Raw genomic sequence first — 16870 nt, forward strand, 5'->3', positions numbered from 1 at the left:
GGTGAAAAGTGTTTGTTTTTTTAAAACGGAATCATTTTAACGCCGTTAAATGTTTAACGGCTAAGTGATCAAAATGTTGATTGTATTAAATTTAGTGAAGAAATTAAACGGAATTAAAGTACAGTAAGTGAAATAGGAGAGAGAGTAAAGTTTAGTGATGATTGGTATAATTTACCCTAAATGTTAAGGTCTTTCTGGCATTGCTGGAAGTAATGAAGCTCCCGTTAAACATGGATCAGATTCGTGGAAGTTAAGGGGTCTCTCGGGCCATCGCTGTCTCTCATCAAATAATTCAAACTATCATTATCATCATTATATATTTATGTCCATTCCAAAACCAACTAAACATTGAAATCCCCAGTCCTAATAAATTGTCAAATCAAGGGTTAAAATGTCTTAATTAGTAATAATATTTTTATGATTATATATGCTATAGCTGCCCACTAACACACCTTTGATAACTCCGAAAATTATGCGGAATCTAATATCAGAATTTTATAATATTTAAAGTGCTTCCAATTCACAGAATATATAATTGTTTTTTGTAATATAATATTAATTGACATATTATTTAAAATATTATATTATCTTATTTAACTCATTTGACAATGATATAAAATTACAACATTTGATCAAATGAATATAAAGTTATAATGTTTAGTTAGATACATTTTTATTTGACAAAAATAAATACTACTCCTTTTATCAAATAATTTTAAAAAGTTATGTATATAGATGCCTAATAAAACCTAACCATATACACAAACTAAAAATGATTTGAAACATAATATTTTATTAATTTTTTTAAATATTTTTTTTTAAATTTTATAAGAAACATTTCATTAATTGTACTCTTTAAATATTATTTTAATACCGTTAAGTTTGAATTCCACCATCGTTATTTTTTGTGGGTAAATTTTTATGTATATCCTAATTAGATCTTAGATACTCCGAACTGAAGAAGCCACCCTTTACCTGAATTATTATTTTTATAAAAAAATAATAATAATTCTTTCAACTCAATTTGATTTTCTCAAGATTTAATAAAGTGCATTGTTCAAATACAAAAAAGAATAGGAAGATGCTTTAATGATATGATAAGTAACAACTAAGTGCTAACCCCTTACCTATATCGCTTCACTTTTCATATACTTTATTTTCGTTGTTTTCCCGTCATTGTTACAAAAGAATAATACACTTATCTATTAAATTTTGTAAAATAAAATTTATTAATTAATCAAAACTTGTGCATCATCTACCAAAGTTTCGCACCTCGTTCTTTGCTGCAAACAAAAGAAAACTACTTTCCAAGCCCGAAGCTTTTATTACTTAGAAGGCTTAAATATAAAAAGGAAAAAATGTCCAACGTATACCTTTGATTCTAGTTTGGTATGTATCGTTTTTTTCTTTCTAGTTTGGTGTCTAACATTTCATTCCGTAACTCAGTTTGGGTCAGATCATGACGGACCGTTAAGTTTTATCGTTAAGCAACACGAGTCACAACTTGGTAAGTTTAAAAATTTTATTTAAAATCAAAAAATTAAAATTATGCATATATATATATATATAAACAAAATTTTGAAATAAACTCAAAACTTTAAAAACCTTCATTTCAACCCCTAAACCTACGCCAGTCACCATAGTATATTTGAAGCAGCTACTTGACCCTATCATGATGCCTTTCGAGTTGCTAAAGAGACTGAGAGGTGAACGCGCTGTATGAGATTTCATTATATTTTATCATCTGTTGAAAAATCTTTAACCATAAGGATTAAACGAAGAAATTATTATATGCCATTTATACAAATTAATTACAGCTTTGTTGGTGACTTTCAACAATGATATTTAGTTTATATTAGTAGTATTTGTCAACTCTGCATTTCTAACTCTATTTCTTTCTCACAAACATTTCATCGAACATCTATGCTTCACCTAAGATGACTTATATCTAACATTATACCTTGAATCGTTGATGGTCCCGATAGTCATTTGGTCGGATCTTCTCTCAATGGACCTTTATTCAAGTCAATACCTTCACATAATTCAAAGTTAGATTAGAATTTCTCATGCATCCCCGACTGAAAAGTTACGCCGGAAATGAGAAGAGAGAAGTGAAAAAGGAAATTCGAGATCGAAAACGAATTTAGGGTTTAAAATAAAATTGATGATTATGTTGCAAATTTTAAAAGTTGGGGAACCTAAATGCAAGTGCCTGAAAAGTTCAGTGACCATATTGAAAATGTACTAACAACAGTGTAACGACATCAAACGGTCGATTACGTCGGAGACCATATTGCAAACAGACTAAATGTTGGAGGATTGTATTACAAGTTTTAAAAGTTGGGACCTAAATGAAAGCTATAGAAAAATTTAGTGACCATTATTATACTTTACCCTTAATATAAATTATAAAGAAACTCTTTATTTGCCCTGTAATGCACTACGTTTATTAGTTTGACTCTGAGTCATCTTCCATTTGACATTTCTTTAACACCCTGCATCTCCAATTTCCCCAAACTCAAGGAATCCAACACTTCACTACACATTAAGCATTCACCAGCTGTTCAGAAACTACCTTTTTTCTAGTTTTCAAAGTTGTGGATCAAATAACATTGTTTGTCATTCAGAATCCCGATGCATTGATTGAGTGGGATTTGCGGCAAACATTCAGCAGAGAAACTTAATCATTTATACTACTCGAAAACATGTTTAAGTCATGGAGGAGCGACAAGAAGAAGATCAAAGTTGTATTCCAATTGCAGTTTCAGGCAACTCAGGTATATGCATTAGACTCGTAGTGAAAGATTAAAGAGTTACGAGTTCTGGAAAGATCTAACCTGATTCAGCCGCTTTGTTTTATTCCAGGTGCCCAAGTTAAAAAAGTCGGGGGTGACGATAGCGTTGGTGCCGGAGGATTTGGGGAAGCCGACGCTGAGATTAGAGAAAGTTGCAGCTCAAGATGGGAGTTGTTTGTGGGAGAATCCTGTTTATGAAACTGTGAAAATGATAAGGGAGATGAAAACAGGGAAACTGAGTGAAAAAATTTACCATTTCGTTTTTTCGAATGTATGCATATTAGAAATTTGCTAAGCCTTTGTTCCTCCACTGCTTTCAGTTTCCACTGGTGACTGGTTTTTTCTGAATTTTTGTTCTGGGTTTGTTGTAGGGATCTTCAAAAGCAGGGTTCCTTGGTGAAGCTTCGATCGATTTTGCTGATTTTGCAGCTGAAACCGAACCTGTTACAGTCTCCCTGCCCCTTAAGTTTGCCAACTCCGGTGCCATTCTACATGTTAGTTTCTCTCTCATTGTCACCTCTAAAAAAACTTCTGTTGATTTCACAATCTAATATTGGCATCACTGTAACTTGTTTTTGAAATTCATGGTGATCCACAGGTGACAATTCATAAAATTGAGGGAGCAGAAGATCAGAGGTAATACAAGCATTAATAATCCATATCTCTAGTCATTCACTATTTCTATCTGCCTATATTTAATTCAACTTTTGATATCAGATATACTCAAGATGGTGGAGATTTGACCATTTCCAGGGAGGGAAGCCTGCACAGCCAAGGCATGAATTACAGTGACAATCTCCAAAATTCAACAGAGGTAAGTTCGAAGTCCCCGCTTGTATAGTTTAGCATGAATGATTTGGTTAAAGCAACCCTGAAATTACTACCTGGGCCAGATGACTGTTTTATGCAAGCTTACAACTAAATTGTTCTTAATTTTTACACAGGATGGGGACTTGGACACTGCCGAATTATTTTCATCTTTACGGAAAAACTCGATGCCCCAGAGAGCAGCTGATACTGGCATTAATAAAAAGAACATGCATCAGAGAACAAACACGGATTGGTCGGGCAGTTCAACTTCAGATGGAAGTTTAGCTGAGTTAGCTAATAGCCCTGAAGACATCACAAGAGAGTGGCACAAGGGATCAGGAGATCCTGTCGAGAAACTCAGAAGTGAAAATGCTATGTTAACGAGGCAGGTAGAAGTATCGGAATTAGAGGTGCAGTCTCTTAAGAAACAGATTTTGAAAGAGAACAATCGGACCCAGGATCTGTCGAGACAAATTAGCAGCCTCAAAGAAGAAAGAGATGCAGTGAAGATGGAGTTCGAACGACTCAAGTCAAAGAAAAACATGGATGAGGAAGAAAGTGACAGTGGATCGGAAGATGAGAATGAGGGGTCAAAGGTTCTGCTGAAAGAAATTAGGCAGGAGCTGGAGCACGAAAAGGAGTTGAATGCAAATCTCCGTTTGCAGCTGCAGAAGACAGAGGACTCGAATTCTAATCTGATTCTTGCAGTGAGAGACCTCAATGAAATGCTAGAGCAAAAGAACAGGGAAATAGCTAGCCTCTCCAGCGAGATCGAAGCAAGTACGAGTGTTGAAGAGGCACGCTCAAATGAACAACATGATGCTGATGAAATGCACATGCTGAAGCAGACAATCACAGATCTGAATGCAGAGTTGGAGTTTTACAAGAAACATAAGGAGGAATTAGAGATGCATATGGAAGAACTGAGCCAGGAAAATGACAAAATGTTATCACAGTTAAAGCAAAACCAGCAACAAGAAGCAATGAAGATAGAAAATGAGAACTCAGAATATTTGGCTACCATAAATGAACTTGAATCTCAAGTGCAAAGACTAGAGGATAAAATCAAGCAGCAATCTGAAGACTACTCGGAGTCTTTAATCGCCATTAATGAACTTGAAAGTCAAGTAAAAGAACTAAGCAAAGAACTAGAGAATCGGACACAAGGGTTCGAAAAAGAACTTGATGCGATGATACATTCCAAAAATGAGCAGGAACAGAGAGCTATCCGAGCAGAGGAGGCCTTAAAAACGACAAGATGGAAAAATGCTGCTAATGCCGAGCAGCTTCAGGAAGAATTTAAAAAACTCTCAGTTGAAATGGCTGGTAGGTTTGATGAGAATGAAAAGACGACCATGAAAGCAGTTGCAGAAGCGAATGACCTGGAGGTGCTAAAAATAAATCTCGAAGAAATGCTCCAGGAAGCCAATGAAGAGCTCAGGCTACTTAAAGATCAGACTGTGACCGAACGAGAAGACCTTACGTACCAGCTGGACCTCAAAGAAAAACAAATAGCAGAAATGTCAAGGGAACTTGATGATAAGACTGCACTACTTGAATATGCGCAAAAGCAAGAGAAGGAAAGGCAGGAGGCCTTTTCAAAAGAAATCCAAATTCTCAAGACTGAGATCGAGAAGCTCGAAGAGCAGAGAAGCCAATTTTCTGATCATGCAAAGCGCTGTGATGAAACCCAAAAAGTGAAGAAGTCAAATGAAAAAACTGAGATCCTGATACAAAGATGGAATAAAGAAAGAGATGAATTGGAGAAAAAAATCGCTTCAGCAAAGAAGGAAACAGAGAGGGCACAGAAGCAAATAATTAGTACAAGGTCTTTAAAGGATAAAAAGGAGATGGTCTCAAATTTGCAGTCAGAAATGGAGAATATTAGAGGGGAGTGTAATGACTTAAAACACAGATTGCTCCGAGAAGAAAGGGAGAAAGAAAAACTGAGAAAACAGGTATCTCAATTAAAGAATGACGTACAAAAGAAGGAAGAAGAAGTCAGCTCTATACAGAAAGAACTCAAAAGTACTGGTGGTCAAGTGGACATCACTGCAAGGAGCGGCTACTCTGCCGTGGCGCCTCAAGAGTCCAAAGATATCACTAGTTTGCAGAAAAAAATGAGGTTACTTAAGGTAGCTATTCTAATAGAAGGATTAGAGACTAAAAATAGTGTATATTATGCATGGAAAGATTATATATACGTCATATTTAACAAACATAAATAGTGGAAGAAAACTGCATTGGTATATAATATCCTTTATCTAACCATGAGATGTTTACATTCTATGTTTTCATCCCATCGGTACATCCTACACGATATAAAAACTTTTGCTATCATTCATCAATAGCAAAGATTGATAATTTTATAATCTTTGGCAGGAACAGATAAACCTCATGGAAGCTGCATTGAAATCATCAACTAATTCAGATCCAGTGAAGGGAAGTAATCTCAGCAACATGATGGAAGAGCTAGAAATCATCATGGAACAACTCAAAATATGCCATTGCTCTTCTGCAGATCAGTGTCAAAAGGTTTGTGGATTACAATTACGAAAATGCTTGAATAATATCGTTTTGTGATTTGTAATGCAACTTGACAGCGATATGTTAGTTTCATGCAACACAGTGATTTGTAATGCAACTTGACAGAAGTTGCTTTAATTCTAGACCTTCTCAATTGAAGTTTTGATGAAGGTTACTTACTGTTAATAAAGGTCACTTGTATCATATTTTTAATGAGACAGAAATTGCTTTAGTTCTGGACTGTTACTCCAGTCTCAAGATTAGCAATGTTGAAAAATACAGGAACAAGGAAAGTTCCGTGACAAGCTCCATTCAAAGATGACCAATGCTGAAGGCAAGCGTTCCTCAACAATAGTGGTACCAGTTGAAAGGTATGGGCATATCTTTTTGTCTTGAGAATTAAAGCTAATTATCAACCAATATCTTTACTGTAGATGGAGTTCTTTGACTGATCATTTATGTTTTCCTGCCTATGAAAACAACAGTGATGTTAATATTGCTGAATTGTTAAGTGAAATGGAAGGCCTTAAGGAAAGGAATAAGTCTATGGAGCGTGAGCTTAAAGACATGGAAGAAAGATATTCAGAAATAAGTCTCAAATTTGCAGAAGTGGAAGGTGAACGACAGCAACTTGTAATGACAGTGAGAAACCTTAAGAATGGCAAGAAGAACTAGCATGTTCAAAGGAGCAGTATGTTGGACGAAGAACACTAAGCAGGGTGAAGCAGCAGATCCTCTAAAAGGAACTACGTGTGGTAGTTAAATCGAAGTCCAATCAAGAAATCTTCATCATTTGAACTTGTGAAATAGCATTCATCCATTATTTGTTGCTCATCTATCCTGTTAGTAACACTAAAATATTAGATTCAACCAAGTTCATCGAAAGCTCAAGCAGTAAGTTTGGATATTGAGATTTTAAATTTTAGATACCTAGAGACACCTGATAGAAATATAGGAACTGAATTTTCTGCCGCCTCCATTTTTCTCAATAAATTAAAATCTTGACTTAATTTTGTGGAAACAGAAGAGAACCAAACGCATCAGTTTACCTCAGAGAACCTTCGCCGGGGTTTCCACTTGGAAACAGAGTATCCTTGAAATCTCTGATATCGACATCGATGAACTGAGGAATCGCTTCAGACAATTGGAGAGAGCGGCGTTGATCGGCAAATTCTCGGTTTGGAGCGGGAGGTTGACATTTAGGAACGGATCAAAGTGAAGAAGATCATCGACATTGAAGTTAGAAACATGAGGAGGCAAGTGAGGAGGTGGTAGGTTGGGGAAGCTTAGGGTTCCGGTGGTAGATTGAGAGGCGCTCAAGTAATCGACGTTGAGAAATCGAGTTCGCATATCCGGCGGTTTCTACCAGTTGGTTTGGGTTGAAGAGTGTGAAAGGTTTTGGAACGTGAAATTTGAATTGGCGCTTAAAATATAAATCGTTGGAATTTGCTTCAGCTTGCCACTTGCATGGATGGCGCGCACCGTTGCTTCGTCATTGTCCCATATCCTCCTTTTTCCCATTTCCCTCTATAAAACGAGAATACGGGAACTATGGGTTAAAATGATACATATTATGAGTTATTCGATATTAATTTGATTGAAATTTGATAAATATTTGATTCAAATAGATTCGAGTTCGAGTTCGAGTTCTTATCAAGTCAAAATGAACTATTTGATACTCGACTCGTAAAGTTCTTGAGCAGCTTGAAAATATAATATATTAAGATTTTATTTTTTTAAATAAATTATTAATAATATTAACATTTATGTGTTATTTTTTAAAAAAAATATATAGTATAAGGTTTTCATGTATTTAAGGTTCGAGTTTGAGTTTAAAGCTTCAATCGAGTTAAGTTTAAGATTTTTTTTCACTTCGAACCTTTTCGAGTTTTTATGAGCTTCAGTTCATGATTTCGAGTTAGACTTGAGCATGAAAATTTCTGACTTACGAGTTTTCGAATCAAGTTGAGCTTCATTTCATAATTTTCGAGTTGAATCGAGCACAACAATACTCAATCGTAGACTACTGGGCTGTAATCAGAGGTTTTCCTTAGGATATGGGCTCCGTTCAGGCCTAACTAGGGTCAGGTTATACAAAAACTAATAGGTTCACTAAACGTTTTTAAAGTACTCCAAATCCATAATGTTTAGTTTGTAATTCTCACTAGGGTGTAATTAGATTGAGCAGTTCGCAAACGGTTAAAGCTTCACTTCATTAAAATTTTATTAATATTTAATTTAAATTTATTTAACTCTAATAAAAAATCTTATCAAATCGACTTAAATAAAGTTCAATTCGATTCAATAAATTTATAGACAATTCATTATTTTTTTTTAAATTTTTTATGTATATTATACGAGTATAATTCTGCATCAATTAGTTATCTTAAAAGTATTTATGTAAAAAAAATGATAAACTACGCATTTAATACCTAAACTACAAGTTTTAGTTCATTTTAGTACTTAAACTTTTTATTTTTTTCAAAACCATACCTAACGTTTAGTTTTACTTTATTTTAGTACCCGTTTTTAAAAACTTAATAAATTTAGTACCTAAACTATCAGTTTTAGTCTGTTTTAGTATATAAATTTTCATCTTTTTTAAACTTAACGTTAATTTTTTGGCGGGATACTAAAATAAAATAGAAATTAAACTTTATGTATAATTTTGAAAAAAATTAAAAATTTAAATACTAAAATAGATCAAATTAATAATTTAAATACTAAACGTATAATTTACCTAAGATAGAAACACAAAACATTACTAACAAATCGAAAGTGAAGGTAGTTTACATTTCCTGCCGACATCTCCATGCCTAAAATTCAAAAATAGAACATTTAAGAAATCTTTTATAAACAAATGTCCACTAACTATTGATTGATGATTGGAATTTGGGTGTGACTCCGTGTACGCGTGTTCCCTTCGGCACCGGACACCTACTCCTCATGGGACCTTTAACTTTTAAGCAGTTCGTCGTTTTAACTTAAGCATTAATTCTTCTGATAAGATGATAACGAAATTATCCCAACCCGGGGATGATGCCACGTGCAAAAGGAAACGCCAATTACGTGGTTGGAAAGGGACTACTGTCGCTCGTGTTCGACGTGTGCCAATGTTACGGTGCCACCTCCATGCAAAGGTGGCGAAACCACGCGTTTTGGTTCTCTATAAAATCCGCACTTTCATCAAATCTACGATCAAACGGTTAATTTTATCTGCAAATCACTATTTCCCTGAAAAATGGAAACTCAATCGGCGCTTGACAGCAACATTAGGCACCAGCATGGTGAGTAAATTTTTTTAGGCTGAATTTCTCTGTTTGAAATTGCATTTTAACCTTTTGGGTCATTAATTTTCTTGCAGGAGAGGGGGGAGACGACCAGCACCAAGAGAAACATTCGGTTTTCACTAAGGTTAAGGCAAGGGCAAAAAAGATGAAGGATTCGATTAAAAATTATAGCCCTGGACATCACCATGATCAAGGTCATGATGAGTACCGTGAGGAACAGATACCTAATGATCACGATCTGGACGAGGAAGGCGACGATGGTGAAGAAGAAATTGTTCAAAATCCAGAAGTTCATGGAGCACCATGTATGTTTCCTAGCACTACATTTCATCATCCTTGGCGTGTTTGTCTGTTTTGTGTGCGTTTAACTTAACTGAAAGTCATCTGTCGCTCTTGGCAGTGAACGAGTCTGCCGCTGCCAAAAACGTCTTCTCCGGACAACCGGCAGACTTGAGCCGTCCTGGAATTACAAATGTCGAGACGTCAAAACCCTTGCCAACGGATCCACTGGCTTCAAGGGAGAGATCTGAAAACTCACACACTGGAAACTACGAGACAAAGCACAGTGATCCACCGAACAGCGCTGTTAGTGGCTTGGAGGCGCCACTAGTGGGAGAACAAGCGAGGGTCGACTTTGGGAAGACGACCGATACTGTTGAGGAACCTCTATCATCAAGTATGTTTCCTAGTATTACTTTCATAATCCTCGGCATGCTTTTCTGTTTTCTCTGTGCTAAAATTATCTATCGTTGTCGGCAGTGTACAAGTCTGCCGCTGCCAAAAATGTCGTAGCCGAACAACCAGAGAGCGGTGGAATAACCAATTTGGAGACGTCAAAAGCCTTTCCAACCGAGCCACTAGCATCACGGGAGAGTTCTGAAAACTATAACACTGGAGAAGGTTAAATCATTTTCTAGAAAGCAAATATATATAGTTTGTTGCTTATGCATCGACTCTATTAGTCATAGTCCACTCAATTTTGATAACATTGTACCAGGGGGAGAAGCAACAGGGATTGCTCCAATTCATCATTCAATGGATAAAATGAAAATCTGTGATGAGCATGACACGGGAAGAGAGCAACACTTACCTTCTGCAACTCAACCTAAATCATCCGAGTCACCCTTCCCGACCGGAACCCATGACCAATTCTCACCTGAGCCAGCTCGACCATTACGCACCGTTCCAACTCCGACGAGCATACACATAACGTTGTCAAACCGTCAAACTGGAGCAGTTACACAGAGGAAAATTCATCTGCAACCTCTGCTGCTGTAGATAAAGCCGTGCCGGCCAAGAACATTGTTGCTTCAAAGCTCGGGTACGGTGAAAAAGTTCAGGCTCAATCTCAGAGTCTGAATGAATCAAGTGAAGGTCAAAATACAACCAAGCAAGAATCGGCAATGGATTATGGAAAGACGGATAAACCAAGTCCAGTTTACGAGGAAGCTGCCGGAGCGGGAACCACCGTCATGTCGAAGGTACACGGTCCTGGCTCTGGAACTGCAACCGAAGTGGAAACAGAGCAGGGTCAAAATACAACCAAGCAAGAATCGGCAATGGATTATGGAAAGGCGGATAAACCAAGTCCAGTTTACGAGGAAGCTGCCGGAGCGGGAACAACCGTCATGTCGAAGGTACACGGTCCTGGCTCTGGAACTGCAACCGAAGTGGAAACAGAGCAGGTTCAAAATCAGGATAAAGGGACGTCTGTAAAGGGTTATATTGCGGAGAAATTTAAGCCCGGCGATGAGGATAGAGCACTATCAGAACTGATTTCGGAGGCTCTGCAAAAGCGAAACAAGGATTCTCCCGAGGCCGAAAAGGAAACAAGGGCAAGGGTTAAGGTGACCGAGTCGGAGGAGGTAGCGACCCCGGAAAAGACCGGCGCAGAGTCGATGAATAGTCCGACTCAGAGCGTAGTGGATAAGCTCAAAGGTGCTGTTGGTTCATGGTTTGGTAAAGGTGAAGGGCCCCAAATAACTCAACAGACACAAAGTTTAGGTAACTATCTACATCTACATATTTCCCGTGGATTAAGTTTCTTTCTTGCTTGTTGATTTGTTTCCTCTTTACCGTATCAGATACTACTGGTTCTTCAGCTTCTGCCGACGGTCGAACTCTTCAAGAGTCGGACAATTGATTTAATAAGAAGTTATACAAGGCCTGCAATAATGGAGAGATTATAATGCTTTTGTAATAAAAATGCATCAAGTTTTCTTTTTTGAATGTGTGTAGCCATGGCTTATGGCCTCTATTAGATATGTGTATTTGCTTCCAGTGTGGGATGTATACTTCGATTGATAAATTTACCAGCATAAATGTATTTCTTCATCCAATTTGTCATGATCTTTTGATGTTACAGTTATAGTGTTGCAACAAGAAATAGGGGTCCTACCGACTTCTTGTTTTAGGTTAGGAACCTTTCGAATATATCATTAATATGACGAAGTTCAGCAAAATATTGGAAACTCAATTTCAAAGAGAGTGAGAGTAAGAGAGTAACATACATTTTTAAGGTTAATTGTTTAGATGTGTTTTATTTATATTTCTTTTGTCATAAATTATTTATTAATTTAAGTAAGCACAAAATAATTTTTGATCTAAAATAATTGTTAATATTTTAACATTTAACGCTCATTCTTGATTTTTTTTGTACTCAAACTCGGATCTCAAAAAATGATAATATTTTTTTTACTACGAAAATCATTTGGTTTGTGTTTCTTTATCATTAGATCTTTCATTGGAAATATCCCTTTCTTTTTCTTAAAATTTTTCTTTTTCTTTTTGTAAGGTAAGATTAAAACTGATATATTTGCAACAACAATAAAAAAAATTAAAATTGAATTTTATATAAATTTTATTATATAACTTTTATTTATTTATATCATTATAATTTTTTAATATAAGTAATTATGTTTATATATTATTACAACAATATAAAGATTTATCTATTTCATTATTTACTTCATCATGCTATTAAAATTCATTAAAATTTATTAAAATTTAATAGTTCATTAATATGGATAAGTTCAAAAAAATTATAGAAATTGTTAATCTTATTAAAAGATATTTAGAATTACAATAAAATATTACCATCATAATCGAAAATTAAACATTTAACTATGATATTTTTATAACTATTAACTACAAAAATTAGTCACTTAAGATCATATAAAGATCAAACAAGAAAAATGTTAAAAATTAATTAAAAATTTGAATGAAAGATAAATACAAACAAATCTGATTATATTTTGACAAACGAGTTATAAAAGAAGATCAAACTTTAAAAAATAGTCGATAAATCATAAATCAGAATCGAGCGTGTGAAAAATTATCTTCAAATGAAAATCGCATATTCAAATTCAATCTAAAAATTCAAAGCAATGAAAATTAATATGATAATATATAAACATCATTTTTTGATTGTTTGTTAAATTTAACCTTAAAAAATAATCAAAAACTTATTAAAAAAATAAAAAATGTCATAAAATATAAATAAATATGTTATAAAGATAAAAATATTTGGATATGTCATCTAAAATATAATGGCATATGATATATTTTATTCTATACTATATTTAAGTTTAAATTAATAAAATAAAAGAAAATTAATTTAGGAACCGGACCAAGCCCAAATTTCAAAACCCCATGTCGGATCAGATGACCCCATGAAAATGTTTGTTTTGTTTCCCCTGCTAAACCACGAAAACTCGCCGTTTCACAGAAAACCCTGGTCGATTTTGCTCTCCTGGATCACTACTCCCTCGCACATCGTATCTTCCTCTTCTAGTTTCTCACTTGGCCTCTTCTCTTTTCTCGCCAGCGAAATCTGCAAAACTCTGGGAGACAAAATCTCTGTCCTCCTTAAAAGCTTGTAATCCCTCCATCGACGTCTTTAATCCCAGGTAAGTCCCCCATTCAACTGTTCACAGAGAAATTGTAGCTATTCGATGACAATTTGCTGCCCCAATAAACCGCTATCGCGCAATTGGCTATTTTCAGCTTAATGGGTATTTATCAACTCGAGATCACAACATTTCTCGAGCTTTTCGTGTTTGGGTATTCCAATCTGCTCTTGCGTTTCTTGGATTCGTGGGGTTTTCTAAAGACTCAAACGTAATGGGAATGATCCAACGCTTATTCGGTTCTCAAAATGAACTCTCTAGATCTATTCGGTGCGAGGAATGTTTATAAATCATGTTTTATCATCATTTTATCTAGAAAATTGTGTAGTGGCAGTAGTTTTGATAGCGATAAAATTGATAGTGATTTTTATTGTTCGGATGAACCCTTGAGGAGAATGTGGAAGGGTCCCAGTTTTGAATCTGTTTTTGATGAAACTCATGATAATTGTGGGGGGTCCGGAAGTAGCTTGGAAGCCAGTTTTACAGCTAGAAAAGGGTTTTTCGAGAGGGGAAGGGATGATGTTAGGAGAATTCTTGAGGTTTTAGAACAAGAGGGGCCGGCCGGGATTTGATGCAAAAGCTGCTATTAGTGAAATGCAAGTGAGGGTCTCCGGGTTTCTTGTGAGAGAAGTTCTCAAGGGAATTTTGAAGAACATTAATCATGTGAATAAAAACAGGTATGCGAAACTAGGGTACAAGTTTTTTGTGTGGTCTGGTCAGCAAGAAGCTTATAGGCACACCACAAATTCATATCATTTGATAATGAAGATATGCGCAGAGTGCGAGGAATACAAGGCAATGTGAGACTAGTGGATGAGATGACAGAAATGGCTTCCCTACAACAGCAAGGACATTTAACATTTTGATTTGTACGTGCAGAGAGATAGGCTTAGGTAGGAAAGTTGCGGAAAGGTTCATTAAGTCAAAAACATTCAATTATAGGCCGTTTAAACATTCATACGATGCCATTCTGCATAACGAATACAAGCTAATTGAGTGGGTATACCAGCAGATGTTAGCTGATGGTTTTTCCCCAGATATTCTTACTTACAATATTCTTATGCGTGCAAAATACAAATTGGGGAAGTTAGATCAATTCCACAGATTACTTGATGAAATGGGTAGATGCGGATTTTCCCCTGATTTTCATACATATAACATCCTTCTGCATGTTCTTGGCAGAGGGGATAAACCACTTGCTGCACTTAATCTATTAGATCATATGAAAGAGGTGGGATTAAACCCAGGTGTTTTTCATTTCACAACATTGATAGATGGCCTGAGTCGTGCTGGAAATCTGGATGCTTGCAAGTACTTTTTTGATGAAATGATAAAGAATAGATGCGTGCCTGATGTCGTCTGTTACACTGTAATCATTACAGGATACGTTGTGGCTGGGGAGCTGGAGAAAGCTCGAGAAAAGTTTTGTGAGATGATTGCCAAAGGACAACTTCCGAATGTATTCACATACAATTCGATGATTCGTGGTTATTGTATGGCTGGAAAGTTCGAGGAGGCACGTTCCATACTTAAGGAAATGGAGGTGAGAGGATGTAAACCAAATTTTGTTGTGTATAGTACTCTAGTGAATTATTTGCGGAGTGCTGGAAGGCTTTCTGAAGCTCGGAGGTAATAAGAAGCATGGTGGAGAAGGGGCAGTATGTTCATCTAGTCTCAAAGATCAAGAGATATAGAAAATGCTAAGCAGTAGATTGTACAATATAAACATTGTTTATTGTAACTCAATTGCCAGTATACCCATTGGTTCAGCTATCGACAGTCAGTGCCACGGACCTGCTACATGTAATAGATGTCAAGGGACTAGAAAGGATAAAGTATGCACTTCTTAATCAACTTTCCCACTCTGCTCAGTTGGCCTCATGATGAAATCTAACAGTTATTTTTTTCTCCTTTTTTATGGTTCTTTAGTTATATTTTTCTGAATTGTAACTAATAACCTAATCCAGGGATTAAGCAAAACTAAAAGATAACGGTGATCAGAGTCCTTTTCCTTAAGGATCGTGCACATGTGGTAGCGTAGGTATTGACTTGGAGGATTATCTGATACTTGCTGCTTGTTAGTTCTGAAAAGCATGAACGGGAAAATAGAGTTGAAAGGTGAGCTTGGCAGTGGTCAAATGATGATAATGGGCAGTATCACAGTGGAGGTTGAGTTTTCTGTAGAGTTGCGGTGATCATGATGATGATGCCTCTGAATAATTAAGAGGATCAGTTTCCTAATCTGGAGACCTTCTACCAAGGAATGCAGCTTACAATTCATGAATTGTAAGGTTTGATTTCGTTCAATGAACATAAATGCAGTAAATTTATACAGTTTCAGTCCGTTCTAAAATACGGATTCCTCTTCCTTATGTTGGCATGTTCAGAAGATATACCTAAATGTGTCTGTTTGGCTTTTATTTTCCACTGCCTTGTTAATTGTTGTATCTTATTCAAATATAGACGCCTACAAAGGTGTTAAATGTTAATGATAAAGTTGTTCATTGAAAGAGGGCAATAAACTGATAAGTTTGCTCTTCTATTTCCTTGTCATGCAGATTTCGCATATTCTATGCATTACTGAAGAACTTTTGCCTTTGATTCCATCTCGGATTCACAAAGATTCACACACCTCAAAGGTGGCCTGTCTGATACTTCATTCCGTTTGTAACCTTTTCGGCCTCTCCCGAATTTACAGGGATGCTCTCCTGGTGAATATATTGCCGTTTTCCACATTACTCATCAGATTTAAGTCAACATACAATGATGAAAATCTTAAATAGCCTGACAGAAGAAAGAATGGCATCTGTAGGCTTATGTGAAACATGCCCTATAGTTCCTAGTGGAAAATATTGGGTTCAATTTTGCAACTTCATTAGAGGTGTAGAACGCGTCACATGAATAAGGTTTCATTCTTTTAGTTTTGGGTATTGCAACAAGGAGAAACATGTAGCTAGGTTTAAAGAAACGGGGACCTTGAGGCTTCCTCTATAGTTAATATTTTTTTTCATATTTCTTGATATTATATATAAGCACTTACAATTTCTGGCAATCCTCAAAGCTAATTCCTCTTGTCCACCTGTACTCCCAAGCGTCGACTTAAAGAAGAAGATCAAAGACACCTCCTTCATGTCGGCTTCCGTGTACTTTGTAAGCTTCGAAGTTCGAAGAAAGATGATTCTTTCTTTTAACAGTGAAGTTGGGGCTGGGTTATTTTCTTTTGTCGATCCCGTTCCGTCTTGATATTTCGCTGGATAGACGTGACCCCAGACAGAACAGTTACAAGCGAGACTATTGGCAGTACAAAGTACAAACCATGCCATCTATACGCGTCCTTTGCTTTTATGAATAATGAAGGCGGTACGGGAAGAATCTAATAAATAGAGATGATCAAAATATTCTAATATGATAAATTTTAGGTCAAATTATGTGTTTAATTTAAATTATTAGTTTTGGTTCATTTTAGTACCTAAATTTTCACTTTTTTTAAAAAAATATATACTTAAAGTTTAGTTTTTATTTTATTCAAGTATCCAGCCAT

At 35.8% G+C, this 16870-nt stretch overlaps 1 protein-coding gene and 2 pseudogenes across 4 annotated transcripts; all 3 read left to right on the forward strand.

Moving 5' to 3' along the window:
* The first annotated feature begins 2430 nt into the window (after positions 1-2430).
* On the forward strand, positions 2431-7010 carry LOC120184120 (golgin subfamily B member 1-like). 4 transcript variants are annotated; one of them, XM_039188675.1, is made up of 11 exons: positions 2431-2777; positions 2866-3066; positions 3167-3289; positions 3394-3431; positions 3513-3609; positions 3740-4483; positions 4562-4579; positions 4610-5740; positions 5988-6140; positions 6414-6502; positions 6617-7010. In XM_039188675.1, exons 1-11 carry the CDS (start codon positions 2706-2708, stop codon positions 6804-6806), a joined length of 2856 nt encoding a protein of 951 aa, XP_039044606.1. In that variant the 5' UTR covers positions 2431-2705; the 3' UTR covers positions 6807-7010. The 4 variants fall into 4 exon arrangements, with proteins under 4 accessions (XP_039044606.1, XP_039044603.1, XP_039044604.1 ...); XM_039188672.1 differs by having other exon boundaries at positions 3740-4579; XM_039188673.1 differs by having other exon boundaries at positions 3740-4579; positions 5994-6140.
* Positions 7011-9333: 2323 nt separating this feature from the next.
* On the forward strand, positions 9334-11760 carry LOC120184095 (annotated as a pseudogene).
* Positions 11761-13146: 1386 nt separating this feature from the next.
* On the forward strand, positions 13147-16378 carry LOC120184113 (annotated as a pseudogene).
* The last annotated feature ends 492 nt before the right edge of the window (positions 16379-16870 follow it).

The sequence above is a fragment of the Hibiscus syriacus genome, unplaced genomic scaffold, assembly GCF_006381635.1.
Source record: "Hibiscus syriacus cultivar Baekdansim isolate YM2019G1 unplaced genomic scaffold, ASM638163v2 tig00112857_pilon, whole genome shotgun sequence".
NCBI lineage: Eukaryota > Viridiplantae > Streptophyta > Magnoliopsida > Malvales > Malvaceae > Hibiscus > Hibiscus syriacus.

Bases quoted from the DNA above. Each gene is read 5' to 3' on its own strand.
- LOC120184120 (XM_039188672.1), top strand. From the start codon at position 2,706: ATGTTTAAGTCATGGAGGAGCGACAAGAAGAAGATCAAAGTTGTATTC. The intron at 3,610-3,739 runs GTAAGTTCGAAG...ATTTTTACACAG, and splicing joins ATCTCCAAAATTCAACAGAG to GATGGGGACTTGGACACTGC. The intron at 5,741-5,987 runs GTAGCTATTCTA...AATCTTTGGCAG, and splicing joins AAAAAATGAGGTTACTTAAG to GAACAGATAAACCTCATGGA.